This window comes from Electrona antarctica (assembly GCF_951216825.1).
Source record: "Electrona antarctica genome assembly, chromosome: 6".
In the NCBI taxonomy this organism is placed as follows: domain Eukaryota; kingdom Metazoa; phylum Chordata; class Actinopteri; order Myctophiformes; family Myctophidae; genus Electrona; species Electrona antarctica.
In genome coordinates, this window is record NC_136811.1 from 51970125 (window position 1) to 51987551 (window position 17427).

Sequence of the window (17427 nt, forward strand, 5' to 3'; positions counted from 1 at the left end):
CCGCCAACAGGTGGATTTTTGCAAAACACATTTTTGGAACAAAATGCCTCAAATCATCCAATTGCCATCCAAGCCATAAGAAGAAATGGCCCCCTTTTCACATTGGCCTATTATAGCGCCACCAGGAGGCCACAACCTGACCTGCCCTGGTGGAGACCTGTGCCCCGAGGGGCATGCTATCTAGTTTATTCTGCATTTGGACCACGGACCGGCACCATTTGATGAAATTTAGCCTCGCAGAACCAAGACTTCGAATATTTTGTCGGTTAATAATTTGTCCACAATTCCATGCTGTATTGAAATGTTGATCAAAATAACAATTATTTTTAATATTATTATATTACATTACTCTAATGGTGTAGACTTCTTGTAAATTAATTAATGCAGATCAATAATTTAACTCTTGAGACCATACCATCAAACCAAATGGATTTGTACGGGTCCATTTGGTTTCATTTTAAGCTCTCGGGAGTTAAAGATCAAATTGAGGTCCATTTGGTTAACAACTCTCTATCATTCAGCTGGGGACCACCTGGAACCCCCTCAAGGACCACTGGTGGTCCCCGGACCACTGGTTGAAAACCACTGCTGTAGCCCAATCGCTGAAGGAGCCGAGAAGATGGAGCGTTGAACTTGTGAATCAATACCGCCCCCATGTGGTGGAGTCAGGTTAGTTTTAACCCCTCTTGGTGTTTTAAGCATTATGTTATACTTCATTAGCTATTGAAAAATAGCAGATCTACAAGCTCATAGCACGGCACCGAGTGCCGCGCTACGAGCTTGTAGGTCTGCTATTTTTGAAAAATCGTGATAATGTAGTGCAAATCTTTGAATATATTCTTTCAGAGCAAACGTCTTTAACTCAAATCTTTGCGTCTGGGGGGTCCCTGGAACAACATATTTTATTATTTTCAGATGGGGGTCCGCAGCCAATTACATATAATCTTGGGGGTATTTGATATGAAAATGTTTGAGGACGACTGACAGAGAAACATGGGTTATTCAGAAAACTGTCATGATTTAGAAGACATTTGTAGAATCGTTCCCAGGTCTAAATTATAGCTGGCTAGGCTATCTAAAAGCTATATTAAAACTAACCTGTGTGAAATGACTGACACAAAAAACACATCTATGTGTCACCACAGAATAAAAATCACACCCGTGTGAAGTGAGTGGTGCAACTCCGTGTGGGGGTTCCCGGGGGGGGGGGAGTTCCAGACCCACAGGAACGCACCCAGGGTGCCGGCCCGGTTCCGGCGAGCCGCCCCGCGTCCAAAACGGTAGAGAAATGACAGAGTTACCATGTGGGGGTCCCCGGGGGGGGGGGGGGGGGAGTTCCAGACCCCCAGGAACTCGCCCAGGGGGCCGGGCCGGTTCCGGCGTGCCGCCCCGCGTCCGAAACGGTTGAGAAATGACAGAGTTACCGTGTGGGGGTCCCTCTACTGTATACCCTCTAGCCTACTGTACTGTGTGTACTGTACTGGCACCCCCGAAATCATCATATATACAGTTAATATGCGTGTGTGTTTGTGTGTGTGTTAGGTTGCGCACAGGTGGTGAAAAACAACCATGCTGTTTTCATGCTCATACATACCCAGCCAGCCAGCCAGCCAGGCAGGCACCCACACACATACTGTAAGTCCGTAAGGGAGTGCTTGCACCACTCAAAAAATATATAGGCTACAGTGAGTATGCACAATTAGTCTCTCTTTATTGTATACGGTATACCCTACTACACACGAACAACATGTCAAGGAACCCCAGTTTCAAACACATTAGTCAAAATATACAATTTAATAAATGTATTATAGAGGGTATGCGCATGCTTAAAGTGAATGGCACATCGAGTGGCAAATCAAGTGGCAAAGCAACATGCAAAGTGAGTTTAACATTGTTTAATAATGTTTGTGACTGTGATGTCACTGGGCAGTAACTGTGATGTCACTGGGCAGTAACTGTGATGTCACTGGGCAGTAACTGTGATGTCAGTTGGGGGAGATCATGTTCTTGGCACAGATGAAGGGATATTTTCGACGGACAAAACCATCGTCCCAGCGGTTGTACGCTGTTGAAAAGACAGACAGACAGACAGACAGACAGACAGACAGACAGACAGACAGACAGACAGACAGACAGACAGACAGACAGACGTCAGAGACAATGTAAATGTTGATGCTACTGAGTTTTCTACCAATATAGGCTACGTATTGTTATGAACAGTAAGCTATGAATTTGATCACGTCAAATCAAATCACGTTTATTTATAAAGCACATTTAAAAAAATCACACCCGTGTGAACTGAGTGGTGTAAGGTCTTATATAGACTGATCAGCTGTGGTCTGACGTAATGTCTGACGTAATGAACTGGGTGACCATAGCAACCATGCTCATTTTTTGAGCACAGACAGACAGACAGACAGACAGACACGTAAACTAACAAAGCCAGTTGTAGGAGTGGTTTACACCACTCAAAAACAAGTTTGTATACAAGTGTGTGGGCGGCGGTGGGTCAGGGGTAGAGTGGCTGGATGGGGAACCGTGAGGTTGCCAGTTCGAACCCGGGCTCCCCCAGAGTTACTGTCGAAGTGTCCTTGAGCAAGACACTGAACCCCAAATTGCTCCCGATGTGCTAGTTTGTGCCTTGCATGGTTTCCGCTGCCATCGGTGTATGAATGTGTGTGTGAATGGGTGAATGTAATGCACAATATCTGTAAAGCGCCTTGGATAAAGGCGCTATATAAATGCACCATTTACCATTTAAGTGTAGCACTCAGAACATTTCAACAGGTACAGTAGTAAGAACAACACAGAGACCCATGCAGTGCTTAACATCAAACGGAAACAGTGCGACAAGACCAAAAAACATCATACCAGGAGGATTCGATCTGACTGATCCCAGTGTAGAGGGAATGAATTGAGTCTAAACGGGACGTTATGAGGGCATGAATGGCAGTTTCTAGATCATGGACAGAGTGGAATGGTTTAATTTGTTGTTATGGAGGTGAAAAAAAGTTTGATTTGACTACTGCACTTACACCTGTTCATCGAAATGTAGGGAGGGGATGATATTGTGATGTCACTAGAGTTGTGTATTTCGATTGGGCCTTTTGACTCAAAGGCTTTCAGCTTTCAGGAAGAAACCAAAAATACACAGTCAGGGACACCTGAGGGTCTATTATTAGTAGGCCTAATGTTAACTCCAAGACACATACAAAACACCTGGGGGTCTATTAGAGTAATGTCAACTCCCTAGACATGTGTATACAAAACACCTGGGGGTCTATTAGAGGTTTTACTATTAAGTAAAACCTGTGGGGTAAACTATATTTCATGATAAAGTTAATCCTAAAACACATCTTCTCCCTTTCCATATTATTAGCTTCAAGTGCAGAGTTCAGGAGAGAGCATCTCAGATTAAAATGCTATATGGTCCACAGACCACAGGACTATACTGTATATAGGCCTACAATGCAGAACACAACTATTTACACAACCATTTTCGTCGGTCACTCACTTACCACCCCAGTTCATGGCCAAACAGTGTTGGCTTTGCCCTCCGGACGGTTCTCCGTCGGCCCAGTTCTGATACACAAACCTTGTTCCATCACTCCAGAACCACAGACCCTCCTGAAAATAAATATCATCATACGGCAGTGGTTTTCAACCCTTTTCATATCAAGACTGGCCCATTATTTATATTCTACATTTGAGCCACGGACCACCATGACATTTAGCATCGCAGACCCAAAACCTAAGAATATTTCGATGTCGTTGGATAAGATTTGCTGTATTGATGTTTAATAGGAGACAACAGGCAAAAAATAAATACAAAAATGTGCAGTAGACTTCTTGTAAATTAATGCAGTTTCATTTTACGCTCTCAAGAATAATTTAACTCTTGATAGCTTTCTACACGTGAACTTGGGACCACTATCTAGAGAAAGATTTGGGCTTTTCTTGTCTTCTCAAGTGAAAAATGTAAGCTTTTATGAGCCAATGAATATTGCAGTGTTATGAAAATTCTTCTTCTGCCCCTAACACATACATACATCTCCTCCTTCATAGCCTCCTATCCAGGAGTAACGTCTGGTCTGACTCTGCAGGAAGCTGTATTCCGCAGCGCTGTGGACTGATGCCAGGTGGCCTCCCTGGCTGATGCAATATGTCTGCACAGACACACAGACATAGATAGTGTGTGTGAATGTGTTTCACATTGAATGTGGTCGCACGCACGCACAGGCACACACACACACACACACACACACACACACACACACACACACACACACACACACACACACACACACACACACACACACACACACACACACACACCCCTTCAATAAGTATTTGTATTTTGTATTTTTTATTTATTTGGGGTTTATCTGTTTCTCCGTTTCCGAGTATAGCGGACTATAAATTTGAGTCCAGTGGCTGAATATATTATATTCAGCCACTGGATGGCGGTGATGGCGGCAAACCAATTAATACTTTATCACATGGCAGAGCATAAACTAGAAATGCACTCTGTCGAGGCGCCAGCTTGCAGCCTTGCGCACAAGTGGCCTATTTGTGCGCAAGCAGAGCGCGCCATGAGGTGCGCTCACCAGTGGCGTTTCCAGGAATTACATTTTGGGCAGGCAAGAATTACATTTTGGGCAGGCAAGAATTACATTTTGGACAGGCAAGAATTATATTTTGGACAGGCAAGAATTATATTTTGGGAAGGCAAGAATTATATTTTGGGCAGGCAAGAATTATATTTTGGACAGGCAAGAATTATATTTTGGGCAGGCAAGAATTATATTTTGGGAAGGCAAGAATTATATTTTGGGCAGGCAAGAATTACATTTTGGACAGGCAAGATGTGTTAATTGTCGTCTCCCCGCGCACAATCGTAGCACTAAAGGTTTTCAAAGAGATATACCTGCCAGACGAGTAGTATACAAAGGCTGAAAGGCTTGCATTTACATTCCAATGGGTGATTGAGGGTCGCGCTCTACCACGAGTCCGTGACGGCCAATCAGCTGTCCACTAATAGTTCTCATGTCTTGTTTTTGTCCTCTTTTTTTCTCATTGTATGGATTTTGGCCAGGCCAGAAATGGATTTGGACAGGCGGACGCCTGCCCTCGCCTTATTGTAGATACGCCTCTGGCGCTCACCAGTGGTAAAGCACCTCAATGTCATACAACTGCTGTTCTAAAGACCCGTTATTGACCTTATTCCAACCTTAAAACGTACCTTAGTTACGTCACCAAGAATGGTGGCCCCTTATTGGCTGGTGATGGTGACGTAACCAAATTACGCTGGTCCCTGATTGGGCGACGGTCTTAAACAAGAGAGGACACCGACATACACACCCCGACATACATGTACATACCCAGCCGATCGCAGTACTTGCACGCTCTGCTTGTGCAAGTAATAATAAAGCCTTACCTCAGCCTAAGCCCAGGCCTTAATAAAGCCTTACCTCAGCCTGAGTCTAGAGGTCTTAATAAAGCCTTACCTCAGCCTGAGTCTAGAGGCCTTAATAAAGCCTTACCTCAGCCTGAGTCTAGAGGTCTTAATAAAGCCTTACCTCAGCCTATGAGTCTATAGCTAGGCCTTAATAAAGCCTTACCTCAGCCTGAGTCTAGAGGTCTTAATACAGCCTTACCTCAGCCTGAGTCTAGAGGTCTTAATACAGCCTTACCTCAGCCTGAGTCTAGAGGCCTTAATAAAGCCTTACCTCAGCCTGAGTCTAGCTAGGCCTTAATAAAGCCTTACCTCAGCCTGAGTCTAGAGGCCTTAATAAAGCCTTACCTCAGCCTGAGTCTAGAGGCCTTAATAAAGCCTTACCTCAGCCTGAGTCTAGCTAGGCCTTAATAAAGCCTTACCTCAGCCTGAGCCCAGCTAGGCCTTAATAAAGCCTTACCTCAGCCTGAGTCTAGAGGCCTTAATAAAGCCTTACCTCAGCCTGAGTCTAGAGGTCTTAATAAAGCCTTACCTCAGCCTGAGTCTAGCTAGGCCTTAATAAAGCCTTACCTCAGCCTGAGCCCAGCTAGGCCTTAATAAAGCCTTACCTCAGCCTGAGTCTAGAGGTCTTAATACAGCCTTACCTCAGCCTGAGCCTCTAGGCCTTAATAAAGCCTTACCTCAGCCTGAGTCTAGAGGCCTTAATAAAGCCTTACCTCAGCCTGAGCCTCTAGGTCTTAATAAAGCCTTACCTCAGCCTGAGTCTAGAGGCCTTAATAAAGCCTTACCTCAGCCTGAGTCTAGAGGTCTTAATAAAGCCTTACCTCAGCCTGAGTCTAGAGGTCTTAATAAAGCCTTACCTCAGCCTGAGTCTAGAGGTCTTAATAAAGCCTTACCTCAGCCTGAGTCTAGAGGTCTTAATAAAGCCTTACCTCAGCCTGAGTCTAGAGGCCTTAATAAAGCCTTACCTCAGCCTGAGTCTAGAGGCCTTAATAAAGCCTTACCTCAGCCTATGAGTCTATAGCTAGGCCTTAATAAAGCCTTACCTCAGCCTGAGCCCAGGCCTTAATAAAGCCTTACCTCAGCCTGAGTCTAGAGGCCTTAATAAAGCCTTACCTCAGCCTGAGCCTCTAGGCCTTAATAAAGCCTTACCTCAGCCTGAGTCTAGAGGCCTTAATAAAGCCTTACCTCAGCCTGAGCCTCTAGGTCTTAATAAAGCCTTACCTCAGCCTGAGTTCAGGCCTTAATAAAGCCTTACCTCAGCCTGAGTCTAGAGGCCTTAATAAAGCCTTACCTCAGCCTGAGTCTAGAGGTCTTAATAAAGCCTTACCTCAGCCTGAGTCTAGAGGTCTTAATAAAGCCTTACCTCAGCCTGAGTCTAGAGGCCTTAATAAAGCCTTACCTCAGCCTGAGTCTAGAGGCCTTAATAAAGCCTTACCTCAGCCTATGAGTCTATAGCTAGGCCTTAATAAAGCCTTACCTCAGCCTGAGCCCAGCTAGGCCTTAATAAAGCCTTACCTCAGCCTGAGTCTAGAGGCCTTAATAAAGCCTTACCTCAGCCTGAGCCCAGCTAGGCCTTAATAAAGCCTTACCTCAGCCTGAGTCTAGAGGCCTTAATAAAGCCTTACCTCAGCCTGAGTCTAGAGGTCTTAATAAAGCCTTACCTCAGCCTGAGTCTAGAGGTCTTAATAAAGCCTTACCTCAGCCTGAGTCTAGAGGCCTTAATAAAGCCTTACCTCAGCCTGAGTCTAGAGGTCTTAATAAAGCCTTACCTCAGCCTGAGCCCAGGCCTTAATAAAGCCTTACCTCAGCCTGAGTCTAGAGGCCTTAATAAAGCCTTACCTCAGCCTGAGCCTAGCTAGGTCTTAATAAAGCCTTACCTCAGCCTGAGCCTAGCTAGGTCTTAATAAAGCCTTACCTCAGCCTGAGTCTATAGCTAGGCCTTAATGAAGCCTTACCTCAGCCTGAGTCTATAGCTAGGCCTTAATAAAGCCTTACCTCAGCCTGAGTCTATAGCTAGGCCTTAATAAAGCCTTACCTCAGCCTGAGTCTATAGCTAGGCCTTAATAAAGCCTTACCTCAGCCTGAGTCTAGAGGCCTTAATAAAGCCTTACCTCAGCCTGAGTCTAGAGGTCTTAATAAAGCCTTACCTCAGCCTGAGTCTAGAGGCCTTAATAAAGCCTTACCTCAGCCTGAGTCTAGAGGCCTTAATAAAGCCTTACCTCAGCCTGAGTCTAGAGGCCTTAATAAAGCCTTACCTCAGCCTGAGTCTAGAGGCCTTAATAAAGCCTTACCTCAGCCTGAGTCTAGAGGTCTTAATAAAGCCTTACCTCAGCCTGAGTCTAGAGGTCTTAATAAAGCCTTACCTCAGCCTGAGTCTAGAGGCCTTAATAAAGCCTTACCTCAGCCTGAGCCCAGGTCTTAATAAAGCCTTACCTCAGCCTGAGTCTATAGCTAGGTCTTAATAAAGCCTTACCTCAGCCTGAGTCTATAGCTAGGTCTTAATAAAGCCTTACCTCAGCCTGAGTCTATAGCTAGGTCTTAATAAAGCCTTACCTCAGCCTGAGCCCAGGTCTTTGGATCCGATATGAACAAATAACACTGCACTGCAAACTGCCTCCACTCAGAGGGACATTCTGTATAGGATACAGGATATGGACATAGTTACTGTACGTTAGTAATGTATAATAGAGGGTGTATGTAATATAGACCATATACATATGATAGAAATTAAATGCTTTGTGTCCACTGCATTTCAGAGGGGGCAACAGCAGCTGAATGACATGAGCATTTAGACACACAGCAGTAAGACACACTATGCGCACCCACGCACAGCACGCACGGCACACACACACGCACGCACTTACCCACTGCAGATGCCATCAGAGGTACAACAGCACACATCAGACACAGAGTCAAAATCTTCATGTTCAGGAACGTTCTCTTCAACACAGCTGACGGCAAAATACACAACTGAGGAAAAATAACAAGTTACAATGCTTATTAGTTGTAGTAATAGTGGCACTAGTAATATAGGCCTACTATAGTGTTGACAGGCTGAGTGTACCAGGACAAAAACTGTCCCCTTTGTAGGTTCAAGCTTGGTTGGTCACTCCCTCTGTCTGTTATTGTGCAGTAAATTACAGCTGCATCGTTACAGCGGAAGATTCAGGAATATGTTGTGGTGCAGTCAGATCCCAGGGCAATACCGCGGCTCGCCGATAAGGCCCAGGAAATGTACTGTTCAGTTGAGTGAGAGAGCACCCACCCGGCACCACCACTCTCTCCCTGCTACACGGCTCGCATAGAGAGAGGAGCAGCCCCTTCTCACAGGAAAAGCGGCAAGAGTTCCCAGCGACTCGCCTGAGGAGACTACTTGCTGCTACTTCCCGGGGTAGTTTGCTGATTCACTGTCCACTGATACCTTGTCCAGAATACCCGTGGTGAAATACGACAACAGAAATAGGGTATGCAATATGGCAGGGAAAAAATCAGCACATGAGGAATATGCACCCAAACAATATGTGTATATTATTACAATAGGGGTTATCATGTTATCATTATCATCAGTATGCAGTTACTTTTATATTTTATGCATTTATCATCGTGTTACTCACCGGAATAGATGAACGGAAAGCAGAAGTTGTCGTAAATCCAAAAAAGAGTTTATTTCTCCAGAAGATCAGCAAATATACGGTTTACAGAAAAAATGATTAAAAGAAAAAAACACAATGATAGAAAAATACAGAGAAAAAAAAAAGACTATTCAAATCTAAAAGGGAAAAAGGGGTACAATGTGATTGGGATCGTAATTCAGAGAACTGCTCACCCAAGAGGACACTGTTAGAATGAAGAAAAAAAAGATCTCTACTTGCTCTAGCCTACCTCCTCAAATACCCCCCTCTCTTCTCCTTATCTTTGATTGATCATTGTCCTGGGCCTGCCCTCAAACCTTGTTATTATAAACACTTCAACATGTTAAGCCTTCTCCAAAACGTATTACCCGCCTATTCCCCTTTCAACAACATGAGTAGGAAACCCCTAGTACATTTTAACATACTCCTAACATACTGATTTAGCAGTCTTTTTATACAAAAGGCACTGATTAATTACTTAAAACCACTCACTACTTTTTTTTGGCAGGGAGGCGAAAATATATTTTTTGTAATTAAAACTTTTAAGCCATTAAAATACAAAACAAATAATAAGAACTATATCCCATTCAGAGGAGATCCGTACATGAGTAACTGTTTGTGCACTTATACATCACATTGCAACACAAACTAACAAAAACAACAACTTAACATGCAACAAAATAAATGAAACAAAAAAACCCCAATCAACCAGAATGCTCTCTGCTTTGAGACATGGGAGGGGCTGGGGTGCAACCTTTCCTCAAACTTTTGACCGTCAGGGGAGGGGGTAGGGAGGGGGATCGTTAACACCTAGGTCAGTCATACACACACAACCTGTAACTTTACTATCTATCCCTTTTCTCTCCAGACTAAAACACAGTAAAACAAAATAAAACCAAACTTAACAAAACATTTCTGTTTCTCTTATTACGCAGGGCTGCCAAGTTTCAGAAAATGCCAAGAGTGAGACCTTAGTGTCTTAATGTGTTCGACGCCGCCCACTGGGCGGCGGCGAAAAAAAATTGGCCTTTTTTAATGTCGATTTGGCCTTTTTTAACATTGATTTAGACTCTAAATCAATGTTAAAAAAGGCCAATTTTAGAGGAATACAGACATCCCACCCTAGAGTGGTGCAACTCCGTGTGGGGGTCCCCGGGGGGGTCAGACCCACAGGATAGAGCCCAGGGTGCCGGGCCGGTTCCTGCGAGCCACCCCGCGTCCGAAACGGTAGAGAAATGACCCACTACTGTACTGTACTGTACTGTACTGTACTGTACTGTACTGTACTGTACTGTACTGTACTGTACTGTACTGTACTGTACTGTACTGTACTGGCACACCCGAAATCATCATATATACAGTTAATATGTGCATGTGTGTTTGTGTTTGCGTTTGGTTGCACACAGGTGGTGAAAAACCACCACGCTGTTTTCGTGCTCAGACCCAGCCAGCCAGCCAGCCAGCAAGCCACACACATAGTGCTCAGACCCAGCCAGCCAGCCAGCAAGCCACACACATAGTGCTCAGACCCAGCCAGCCAGCAAGCCACACACATAGTGCTCAGACCCAGCCAGCCAGCCAGCCAGCAAGCCACACACATAGTGCTCAGACCCAGCCAGCCAGCCAGCCAGCAAGCCAAACACATAGTGCTCAGACCCAGCCAGCCAGCCAGACAAGTTTTCATTACGAAATGAGTGGGCAAAACCATACCTATATTAAATTGTTTAGAAGGTCAATATAAGTAAATTAATATATGATAACACTTCCACAGGAGCAGCTTTTTCATATTTATCACACATTTTGTTATTTTCACCTATATACATGTGAATAGGATGAAAAAACTTAAGAACTAGTGATCACCATGAAACTTCCCTAGTAGGCCACATTGAAATGCTCTGATGTATGATTACATCTATCTAGAACACTCTAATATACACATTCATATTGATACAGATAGGAGTATTAAATAATTAATGCACAAAATCTCTGTACGTGCATACACACGTCCATCTAGTAGACCATGGGTTTTCAACAGGTGGTCCGTGGACCACTGGTGGTCCGTGGAGGTATGTGGTCCCTGACCATGCATGTGGTCCCTGACCATGCATTTAGTAATGTAGGATTTGTTGATTTTTTTAAATGTTCTTTCCACTAGTTGAGAAACCGTGAACTGAATGACCTGGTGACCTATGATGAGTCCATCCATGTCATTTACTGACAAGTTGGAGTTCAAGAAATTCAACAGAAAAAGGGAGTTAGAATCTCAAGAAAGGGGAAGTGCACTGAATGACCTGGTGACCTATGATGAGTCCATCCATGTAGTCATTTACTGACAAGTTGGAGTTCAAGAAATTCAACAGAAAAAGGGAGTTAGAATCTCAAGAAAGGGGAAGTGCACCGGATTGTCTGGTTGAGTCATTATTATTAGGACATTTTACCAGTAGTAGTCAACGGTTGAGAAACAGTGGGATGTTGTATACACATGGGATGCATAGCAAGTGTTAAGTTACAAAAGCACTAATCTTAGCCCATATCCCCACCCAACACAATAGTGGTCCCCAGGTTGATTTGAAAAAATGCATTGAATGAGTAGTGCCCATGACGCGGGAACGAAATTCATTTTCTAGGCACTTTTTCTGGGGTCCCAACACGGCCTATAGTTGATTAATTACATGAAAACAATGATTTATTGTATTACAAGTTTTCTGAAATTGTATATTTAAATATGCAAATTAGGCATTATATAGGAAAATATGCCTGATTTTGCATGACTGTCAATTGAATATTGTATTGACAGAGTCAACATTCTTATTTCATTTTGTTAACATGTCAAAATCAAAGGTTTTAAATGAGGGAATATTCAATGTCCATATAGTAGCCAATGTATCATCTAACTATAAATGCAAAGTCTCTGTGTCTGTACAGCTGTACGTCTGTAATACATGTAACACCAAAACCGTTCGCCCCACCTACTTCAAATTCGACACACGCGTTCTACACCCCCACAGGGAGTGCAGTGCCCGGTGTTGAGTTGGTCGGACCCATGATTGTCCAGAACCGCCACAAAAGGCCTCTGCCCGGGCCACAGCTGACATCACAAGGCCTCTGCCTCTGCAACTCCATATTTGGGCATGCCTAAATACGGGTTCGTCCCACCGACTTCTGACATCTGCATAGACCCCATATTTGGGCATGCCTGACAAAGATGGGCATAAAAGGTGATACCGCTGACATCACCATGACTTGACCAGCTCAACAGAATGATGAATTGGCTAATAGATGGCAGTTACAGATCACCTTTTTTACATGCCAATATGCCCAAAGGTACCCGAGCCTATACTGCAACCGGATGCGTGACGCACAACAACGTGCATAGAGAGCTGAGTCAGACAAAGCACGAGATGCACGCCTAAAGCTGCAAGATCTGTGGTTGGTGTCAATGCGGGATGCACTCTCAGTCCACGGCCACGCATCACCCTGTGTCCAACCAACATCATCTATCCATTCACTCTGCCCCACCAGTTTCCAGTGAGACCCTGCTTCGGCATGACTGTCAATAAGTCTAAGGGCCAGACACTACAACGTGTTGGGGTCTTCTGCATGAGGAACTTCTTCAGCCAGCCTGGTGTCGAGTTTTAAGCATATATGAAAGTATTGAATAAGTAAAATGACTATTCCAGTCAATTACCCATACTTGAATTATGCAGAAAGGTGTGATTATAGGTCTCTACACAATAATGGCTCAAACGTTTATCATATATTTTTGTAAGAATGTGTGTGGTAATATAGGGGGCCACATATTCAATGCATGATAACGACCACTAAGCTATGTGTCTGCAATGGTTATCATGCCAAACTGTGAAGTAGAGATGCACAACAAGTCACAAACAAGTCACAAAAATCACACCAGCTTTGCCCACCGATTTGATTCTATAGCTATGGCCCTGGCTCGTGTTATCACACTATAATAGTGTTTCTGATTGTATCTCTAGAGTTACAAAACGTACAAACACATGTTACCACTCATATTAAAGCTTAGAATGGTGAGCAGTTCTCTATAGCCATTAGGAACATGTTGGTTCTTAGCACACACTTCCAAAATGGGGATATTTGCAAGCCTTATTTTAAATTTCTTAGATGTGTGTGCAAAATACTGCATTAAAAGCCCATTTAAGCATATATGGAAGTTTTGTGGAAGTAAAATAACCATTCCAATCAATTCCCCATATTTGAATTATGCAGAAAAGTGGTTTCATTGGTCTCTGCACAAAGTAAGGTTCAAAAGTTGATCATATATTTGTTGTCACAATTTGCATGTGGCAATATAGGGGTGCATGTACTCAATGCATGATAACTACCACTAAGCTGCTAGTCTGCGATTGTTATCATACAAAAATGTGAAGTAGACAAGTACAGCTAGTCAAAAATTCAAACAAGAATTTGCCCACCCATTTCGTAATTAACGCGCAAATTAGGGGGGTCTGGCTCATGGACTAGTGCTCAGACCCAGCCAGCCAGCCAGCAATCCACACACACATAGTGCTCAGACCCAGCCAGCCAGCCAGCAAGCCACACACATAGTGCTCAGACCCAGCCAGCCAGCAATCCACACACATAGTGCTCAGACCCAGCCAGCCACACACATAGCTCCGTAAGGGAGTGGTTGCACCACTCAAAAAATCTTCAAAAAACTGAAGAGGCTACTGGAGATTGGAGAACCTGATTTGGACATGATCTGATGCAGGACAATGTCACTATGACAGAAAGAGAAGATGGGTCTGGCCACATTCATTCACCCCATAATCTCAGTGGAAATTGGGGAATATGTTGTGAAATAAAAAGTCAGAAAACTGGAATTTGGGAAAATGCCTTATTTTTAATTTCCCCATGCCCACACATCTGTGGTCTCTCTCTCTCTCTCTCTCCCCCCCCCCCCCTCTCTGAACAGAACTATAACGACAAGTTGCGATGCGGCCCCTCCCCCTTCACACACACACACACACACACACACACACACACACACACACACACACACACACGACTTTGTCCCTATAATGTGCGTAGGCTACTGGCACCGTTCCTCATATCACGCAAGATACGCCAGTCACGCCACACACCAGTATAGAAGAGAGATAGTCACTTGTGACTTACTCACTTAATGTTGTAACTTGTGGAGGCTATATTGTCTTCCATGAAAAATATTTCGATGCGATGTTAAACTCTGCATGGCTCATTTCCATGCGTCACAGTCAGGGACCCTGCTGACGATTTGGTGGTCCACTGCCTGGTTACCCTTCTACTGCATATAACAGCGCTGCATGATCTCCTGCAGATCGGCTATTTTGCCGTTTGTGAGGACGCACACATGGGCGCGCGTTATTACGCGGCGGAGCCGCGGAGAAAATTGTTATTATGATAGCCGGCTTGGCTTTTTTGGCACATTTTATGCCCCCCTCGGCGTGCGTATTGTGCGTGCGTGAGAAATGAGAGGTGTGGCGTGGTGCGTGGTAAAAGGTCAAATTGCGTGACTCTCACTCTCAAAGCGTGAGACTTGGCAGCCTTGCCAGACATCAGTGTTCAAATTGAGACCCTGTCCCACATTGTGACTGACAGGCATCAGTGTTCAAATTGAGACCCTGTCCCACATTTACGCAGCGGACAAAGCCAACTCTTATTGTGACACATCATGACAATAAACACAATGTTTTGGGCCGAACACAGAATTCACCCTTTGTCAAGTCCCGCCCGTGGTTCTGCCCCTCTTCGCACCCATTGTTTGCCGTTTCGTGGTTGGACAAAAATCTTCTCTCTCCATCCACTACCATTGAAATAACATGTTTTTCAGTTGTCTCATATTGATATTCTGTGCATTCAATTCTTATTTTAAACTTGGTGTCAGTAAAAAGGAACATCACAGGTGCAGCATGGTGACTGCAGGGCATATCATGTTTGTTTTTAGTTTTCCCCAAAAATTATGTTTTTGCAAATTCAACATAAACAAGGCGGATCCAGGGCGGAACAAGGCAGAAAGAGCCTGCTGGTTAGACAGTCAGGGACCAATCAGAAGGCTGACAAAGGGTGAATTAGAAGGAAGAAAAAAAACGGCAGGTTACAGCACTTTTGTTGTTGTTTTTATTCTTTGTAATTATTTGTTTGGTCCAAAATATTGTGTTTGTTGTCACGATTTGTCACAACTCGAGTTGGCTTTGTACGACGCTTATAAGGTCTTTAAATAAATACGTTTTGAAATGTCTATGGGAAAAATGCATTGCAGTGGCAGCGGTGGCCGAACGGATAGCGGCGCGGTCTAGATACCGGAAGGTTCCCAGTTCGAACCAGCCGTCCGACACGTTAAAATTACCACCGCTGAAATGCCCTTGAACAAGGCATCAACCACTACGATGAAATGTGTTCTATGAGCAGGGCCTGGCTGGAAACAAGTTCTTGAGCTTAGCCCAGATACCCTGGGTAAATATAGATTTCATTTCATTTCATTTCATTTCATAAGTTCCTGGGCCTGGCGTTGTCATGAAAGGGGGCGGGACTGCGACGCTCTAGATAGTGTAGTGTGCAGTTATTGTATTGGGCCACGAGAGGTCTCTGTTGACCAGATCATTGTTCATTCTGCTTTTCCTGTGTGTGTGTGTGTGTGTGTGTGTGTGTGTGTGTGTGTGTGTGTGTGTGTGTGTGTGTGTGTGTGTGTGTGTGTGTGTGTGTGTGTGTGTGTGTGTGTATGAGAGATTGTGTGTGTGTGTGTGTGTGTGTGAGAGATTGTGTGTGTGTGTGTGTGTGTGTGTGTGTGAGAGATTGTGCGTGCGTGCGTGCGTGCGTGTGCGCGCGTGCGCGCGCGCACGTGTGTTCCAACAGATGTTGATTGTCCATAAATATAACAACATTTCTTTCTTCTTCTGGATAATTTTTTTCACATGAAAAAAATGAAATCAATAGTCTGTAACGGAACGGCCAGGATTCGAACCATAGGATTCCAAGTCAAGAGTGACGTGGCATTTGTCTATTTAAAAGTGTCACTGATGCCTGCCAGTCACAATGTGGGACAGGGTCTCAATTTGAACACTGATGTCTGCCAGTCAAAATGTGGGACAGGGTCTCAATTTGAACACTGATGTCTGCCAGTCACAATGTGGGACAGGGTCTCAATTTGAACACTGATGCCTGCCAGTCACAATGTGGGACAGGGTCTCAATTTGAACACTGATGCCTGCCAGTCACAATGTGGGACAGGGTCTCAATTTGAACACTGATGTCTGCCAGTCACAATGTGGGACAGGGTCTCAATTTGAACACTGATGCCTGCCAGTCACAATGTGGGACAGGGTCTCAATTTGAACACTGATGCCTGCCAGTCACAATGTGGGACAGGGTCTCAATGTGTGGGACGCCTGAAAAGTGTTGGAACTGAGGGACTGTCCCACGAACAGGGGAACATATCTGGTCACCCTAAACGCATCCCACTGTGAGTGTGAGTCTTTATAACTCATGCATTGTGAAAAGTAGCGCCATGTTGAGGTGACGTCATCAGGACTTTATTTCATCAAGTGAACGGTGGATTTATTGACCACTTCTACTTGTGATGATTCATGCTGTCCACATGAGGGCGACAGAGACAATAAAACAGGTGTAAACATGAAAGGCCTACGGGTCCATTTGGTTTCATTTTACACTCTCAAGAGTGTGTGTTCCAACAGATGTTGATTGACCATAAATATAACAACATTTCTTTCTTCTTCTGGATAATTCTTTTCACATGAAAAAAATGAAATCAATAGTCTGTAACGGAACGGCCAGGATTCGAACCATAGGATTCCAAGTCAAGAGAGACGTGGCATTTGTCTATTTAAAAATCTATCTAAATCACCGACACCCTACCCCAAACCCTAACGGCACGCGGAAGCCACGACCACACATGTGTCTTAACCGGCCACGCATGTCGGAGCCACAGTGAGTCTTAACCGGCCACGCATGTCAGACTGTTGGTACGTCCGACTAACGTATGCCCCCCGTTGAAGACGTGCTGCAGCATTCTGGATCATTTGGAGAAGCTTAAAGTGCACTTGCTGGGACGCATCTGTAACCCATGGTAACTATAAACACTGAAAGGCCTTTTGGAGGCTTTCTATAGGAGGAAGACTCCTTGATGAACTGAAGGTATGCAGCTTTATACTCCAGCAGTCCACTGAAGACAGTAGCCAATCACCAGCAGGCGTCACCTAGTGAAGGGCAACACACACAGGTTGAGCAGTGTATAGCAGCACAGTATCGACGCGCGTGAAGTGCCACCCATAAGCACCAACAGGATGCCGGCTCTCTGCCGCGCGC

General features: G+C 44.5%; 2 protein-coding genes across 2 annotated transcripts in view; one reads left to right on the forward strand and one right to left on the reverse strand.

The window, feature by feature from the left end:
* Positions 1 to 1757: 1757 nt before the first annotated feature.
* LOC306924177 (ladderlectin-like) lies at positions 1758 to 8423 on the reverse strand. The gene is made up of 5 exons (XM_079502573.1): positions 8323 to 8423; positions 8012 to 8091; positions 4050 to 4166; positions 3519 to 3627; positions 1758 to 2065 (listed from the first exon to the last, which is right to left on the reverse strand). The coding sequence occupies exons 1-5, from the start codon at positions 8381 to 8383 to the stop codon at positions 1986 to 1988; spliced, it is 447 nt and encodes a 148-aa protein (XP_079358699.1). The 5' UTR covers positions 8384 to 8423; the 3' UTR covers positions 1758 to 1985.
* Positions 8424 to 15372: 6949 nt separating this feature from the next.
* The window catches only part of LOC306925145 (scavenger receptor cysteine-rich domain-containing group B protein-like), a gene marked incomplete at its 3' end in the record, with an annotated part of 797673 nt that continues 795618 nt past the window's right edge, over positions 15373 to 17427 (forward strand). The window contains exon 1 of the mRNA XM_079503827.1: positions 15373 to 15558. The remainder of the gene's footprint in view (positions 15559 to 17427) is intronic.